Source organism: Gouania willdenowi, chromosome 12 (genome assembly GCF_900634775.1).
Source record: "Gouania willdenowi chromosome 12, fGouWil2.1, whole genome shotgun sequence".
In the NCBI taxonomy this organism is placed as follows: domain Eukaryota; kingdom Metazoa; phylum Chordata; class Actinopteri; order Blenniiformes; family Gobiesocidae; genus Gouania; species Gouania willdenowi.
In genome coordinates, this window is record NC_041055.1 from 27,178,098 (window position 1) to 27,183,877 (window position 5,780).

The 5,780-nt window shown below is 35.7% G+C and overlaps 1 protein-coding gene across 1 annotated transcript; it reads right to left on the reverse strand.

The window, feature by feature from the left end:
- Positions 1-3,519: 3,519 nt before the first annotated feature.
- rxfp3 (relaxin family peptide receptor 3) lies at positions 3,520-5,025 on the reverse strand. Its single transcript, XM_028463084.1, has one exon. The coding sequence runs from the start codon at positions 4,859-4,861 to the stop codon at positions 3,617-3,619; it is 1,245 nt and encodes a 414-aa protein (XP_028318885.1). The 5' UTR covers positions 4,862-5,025; the 3' UTR covers positions 3,520-3,616.
- Positions 5,026-5,780: the final 755 nt, after the last annotated feature.

Consider the following 5,780-nt stretch of genomic DNA (forward strand, 5'->3'; position numbering starts at 1 on the left):
ACCCATAAGTAAGAATATATGATTGTAATTAGTCTCTCATTTCAAGATAAATATTCTTTAATTAAGATTGTTTTTAATGGCTTTTCTTTTAGTGTGTTTTTTTTTTTTGTGTGTGTATTTTACTGTAATTTTGTGTATTCCAGTGTCTGCATAGACACTGGAAAGAAGTTTCTCTAACCCATATGGAATTGATGAGGCTTTTTTTTTTTTTTTACCCCTAATAGTATTTACTGTGAAGTTGGTCTTAAATTTAAATTAAAATGGAAACACAAAAGTCTTAAAAAGTGTTACATTTAATTTGACTAAAGCTGTAGGAACCCAAAATTCAATCTACCGGTATATATTTCCCTGTGCAACATGCATTTCACAGCATGCCTGTCAATAGAACAGTTTCTTTCAAAATAAAAAACAAGTCCAATATGAAACATTAAGGCCAGCTGTCGGCAACCCACCCACCACAGGTACACCAAAAATACACAAAATGAGATAAAAATACACAAAATTATAACAAAAATACACAAAATGAGATAAAAATATACAAAATTACAACAAAAATACACAAAATGAGATAAAAATATACAAAATTACAACAAAAATACACAAAATGAGAGAAAAATATACAAAATACACAAATTGAGAGGATATACAAAAATACACCCAAAATACAAACAATTAGAGAAAAATATTCAAAGGATACAATATAGCACACATTAACACAAACATGTTTGTACTTCCCCTGTTTTTAATAATGTGGCCCTCAAAGTTTTTAAATTCTAAAGCTTTTATGAGGAAAAACATGAACTTTCTTGTCGTACTATTGGGAATACTAATTAATGTCTTTTTTTTTGTTGTTTTTTTTACATCATCTGACACATGTTAGAATATAATGTTACCTTAAACCTCTTGTGATAAATATTTAATTAGCTGAACCATTGCCAAAGGCTCCACTGCTTTGGCTTGCTACATATTATTAATAGATAATATACACCACATCTCCTAAATACATCAATTCACTTTAATTTGCCATTGCATGAATGCATTGTATCAGAGGTGAAGTCCCTTTAAACTCAAGCACCTCTTTAGTTTCTGTTGTTTGCATCCTGAGTAGTTTTATTAGCAATATGGATATGACTTCTGAATAATAATAAAGCATTGAGATAAATGATAGTCCTCAAACCAGTTGGCTTTTTCAAATGAAAAGTATGAGAGCTAGCCGGGTATGGCATCAGGATTTAATTAAAAGATTTAGAAGTCATATTTTTCCTGCTGTATATTTATCATTTCCCTAAATTAAGAGAGTCAGAGAGAAAGCTGCTGTAAAGTGATTATGATGGAGCCTGAGTTGAGCCTTTGTCTGGTAAACGTACTTTATATGAGCAGACTCAAACATTACTTTTATTCCTTTAATTCAACTATGAATTTGATAATGAAATCTAGTTTTATAGGGACCAAAAAAGTGCCATTTAGGAACATTTGCCATTTGTTTTTTTTTGTTTTTGTTTTTTAAACATTCTTTAACAGAACTCAATTAAAAAACGTATGAAGGAACTCAAATATTCTTCAACATTTATTTTCTGAGAACAAAAATAATCATCAATTCCATATTTCTGGTGGTTTTAATTCATGTGAGATCAATTAATTATTCTTTGTAAAATAATGAAGTTTTTATCGAACAATGTAACTTCACAAAAGTGCTCATATTCCCTGTTGATTGCCAGAAGTGAACGAAGTGGATTACAAGTGCTCACGTTACTGTAATTGAGTTGCTTTTATGGATAATTTTTTTTTTTGTACATTTCTAAATCAGTGATTTTACTTGTACTTAAGTCTGTTTTAAACAAAGTAAAGTCATTTGATACATTTCTACACCCAACTGTTACTGAGTAAATGATTATTTTTGTGATTATTTTTTTCATTTACGTTTCATGGTCACGTTACATTTAGCTATACTTGGAGCATGAGAAGTATTTATTTATTTTGAATTCAATTAATTGGTGGTGTTCTATTTAAAAAAAAATTTGACAAACCTTTTCATTTATATACAGATGCCTTTGTGGAAAATAAAAAAAGTTCCAATTGTGCAAGATTTGGTCTCTTCCTTTCTAAGTTTATGCATGAGATGTTTACTATGTATGTAAGGGAATAGTGGCAAGATTTATTACCAAAAAATAAACATGGTGGTTGGAAATAACTAGTAACTTTTACTTTGAATACTGTATAATTGAGCTACTTTTTGCTTGTACTTGAGTTTTTCAGTCAAGTAACAGTATTTCTACTTGAGTAAGATATATAAGTACTCTTTACACCTGTATGTTGATTGCAAGTGAGTGTATGCGTTGATATCCAAGAGCTATTTTGACAAAAGATGTGGGAGTTGTTTGATCTCTGAACGTAGCACTTGAGGGATCAGATGAGCTGTGTGTTTAACCTTTATTTTCCTCATTTGCATTTTATGTAATCATACGTTATTATGACACACTTCCTTTATACATTACAGGGCTGTTTCAGCACTAGGATGTGAACTGAAATATATCAAAGCTCCAAAAGGTCTAATAACATCCAAGAAATCCAATGAATATTTAAAAGGCAAGAAATAAATATGCAAGCTGTGTGTGTGTGTGTGTGTGCGTGTGTGTGTGTGTGCGTTATAACATAACATTACACCTGCAGATTGTTGAAACGTGTTTCCCGTTTATTCTTTTCAAACTTTACAATCACATTTACTGTGTTTTGACAAACAAGCACGTTTAAAAATACATGACTTTTATCATATACTAGTAAAGTTGAATCATTTACATTAAAAGTAAACCATGAAGTAATTGCATTAATATGAATAACTTTGAAAGTGTTATTTAATTCTTATGGAGGACCAAACCAAACCTACCAAAATTAACTGAATAACTAAATAAAAGTGGAAAAATAACAAAAAAGAAAATGACAAAAAAAAAAATTATGCAAAATACAAGTAAAAAAAAATATTTAAAAATTATTGTCCAAAAATTGAACATAGATTGATGAATAAAAATGGAAATAAAAATTAAAATACAAATATCATTTATTTTTATTTTTACTCTTATTAATTTAATAATTGATTTTATACATATGAAAAAAAAATTATATTTTTGTTTATTTATATTCCTTTATTTGTAGACATTTTGGCAGGTCCATACATTCTGACAGTAGTTTTATGAATGTATTGCAATTATTTACAATTAACACAGAGGAAATCAATTACAAAAATCAAATGAAAAAAAAAATAATGAAAAAAATAAAATCTGCAGTTAGTAGTTATGTGGTAACAGCACTTAAAAATATATTGTCCAAAAAAATAATATTGATTGATAAATAAAAGTGGAAAATTAAAAATTAAATACAAATATAATTTTTTTTTTTTTAGCTTTTATTCACTTAATCATTTATTTTATACATATGAAAAATATTTTTATTTAATTTTGTTTGTTTGTTTGTTTCACTTTTATTCATTTATTTTATTTTATTTTATTTTGTTGGCAATTTTGGTCTTCCATACATTCTGACAGTAGTTTTATGAATGTATTGCAATTATTTACAATTACCACAGAGGAAATTCGTTTTAAAAATCAAAATCTGAAGGATGTTAGGTGCTGTTATATGGTAGCTCTCCCCGGTCGTTGTACATCGGAGTCCCTGGAGGGTAAAAAACCACTGCTGGCTCCGCGGGCGCGCTCACAGGCACCAGGACCTGCTCGTGGGGGTCCAGTTCTGGCTTGGTGGACCCAGTGACGGGTCTCAGTGTGGTCAGTGTGGGTGAAGCCATCCTCCAGAAGAGTTTTTTCAGCGCCTTTCTGAACTCCCGCCTCATCAGACAGTACAGGATGGGGTTCAGGCAGCTGTTGGAGTGCGCCAGGCACACGGACACGGGGAACACGTACACCTGCATCGTGTAGTACTCATAGGTGAAGTGCACCGCGCTCAGTTTGATGAGGATTCCCCAGGCTGTGAGCGCCTGGTTGGGCAGCCAGCACAGGAAGAAGGACAGCACCACGATGGTGACGGATTTGGTGACTTTTGCGCGTCTCTTTGCGCTGGACGTGTTGATGTTTTTGGAGGTGATGAAGCGTAAAAGCAGTAGATAACACACTGAGATGACAGCTAGTGGTAAAACGAAGCCCAGCAGCACCTTCTGGGAGTGGTAGAGCCCGAGCCACAGCTGCGCGCTTCCGTTGGTTTCTGGGAACTTGACGAGGCACAGGTCCTCGTTGGACACGGTGACGGTGTGGGTGAACACGGCGTGTGGCATCGCTGCGCACGCGGCTGAGAAGAAGATGAAGACGGTGATGAAGCGCGCGGAGCAGCAGCGCGCGCGCCTCCGTCTGCCCTTCAGCGCAGAGGCCAGGGACCAGTAGCGCGCAACGCTCATCGCCGTGAGGAAAAACACGCTCGCGTACATGTTCATGGCCGTCACATAGGACACGATTTTACACATGGCGTTCCCGAAAGGCCACGTGAAGTCCAGCGCGTTCTCCACCGCCCAGAATGGCAGAGTCAGCACGAACTGGAAGTCCGTCACGGCTAAACTCGTCACAAAAAGGTTGATGGATGATTTTCTCCATGCCTGTTTGGTCTTCATCAGGTACAGAACCAACAGGTTTCCAACGAGACCCAGCGCACAAACCAGAGAGTAGATAACAGAGATGATAATCCTCAACACAGCCGCGCCATCGCCGACGAAGTCCGCTCTTTTGAAGTCCGACAGTGAGATGGAGTCCCCCCCAGAACAAGAGTGGTTTGTTGAGTTAATGATGCAGCTCAAGTTTAAATATGAAGAACCAAATATCTCCACTGATCCTCCGTCCTTAGTGTCCGTGAATTCTCCAGACATTTTAACTTTGGTGTTTCAAAAGTCATGCCCAGCAGCTTCAGAATGATAATCCAGATCCCCCGTTTACGCACCTGCTGCCTCTAATCAATAGGGATCAATAATGGTTGTTTTTTCTGTTTAAATCAGCTCCATCCATTTTACGGTGAAAACACGCACCACATTCTAATGGTTGACGCGTCCATCTGAGGTTCTTCTCTCTGCGCGCTTTGGCACAATCGTCATGCGTCCTGACGCAGCGCGGTGGCGCAATCTGGGGCTGTCCATGGTCCTGATCGGGAGGGGAAAACATCTGGAAACTATAAGAATGAAAGAAAAAAAAAAAAAATCTATTACATGTTCAGAATTGTTTTTATGTTCGTGTTTATCAAGTCATCTAAGCTGATATTTCATTAAAATCTCTCTCTCTCTCTCTCTCTCTCTCTCTCTCTCTCTCTCTCTCTCTCTCTCTCTCTCTCTCTCTCTCTCTCTCTCTCATGCACTGTAGACAGACATGAACATTGAAGAACAGTCATGTGGACACATGGTCATCTATAAGGGGGAATAAGGGGGAGAACTTTTTGGGGTCCAACCATAAAGTCAGCAAAAATGATGGTCCATTGTTCTATGAATCTGTGATAACCACATGTATTTATTTGCCTGAATAATATCCACTGTTATCCGGGAAGTTTATTATTATTTGCACCATAATATATAGTCATCTTAAAGATGTAAATCCTTGTTTTAATGAGAAATAAAATGGGTTAAACGTGACCAAAAATGGTGGGAAAGGTGGTGAAATGGGATTTTAAAACCTCCGATATTGGTTAAACGTTGCAAAAAGTAGTAAAAAAGCTGCTCTATTGGCTTAAAAGTGGCATAAATGTGGGGAGGGGGGATTGAGGTATGTCATTTAAAAAGTAGGAACAGTCACAATAACGGG

Excerpts from the sequence above, each read along its gene's own strand:
- rxfp3 (XM_028463084.1), bottom strand. The coding sequence starts at position 4,861 with ATGTCTGGAGAATTCACGGACACTAAGGACGGAGGATCAGTGGAGATA.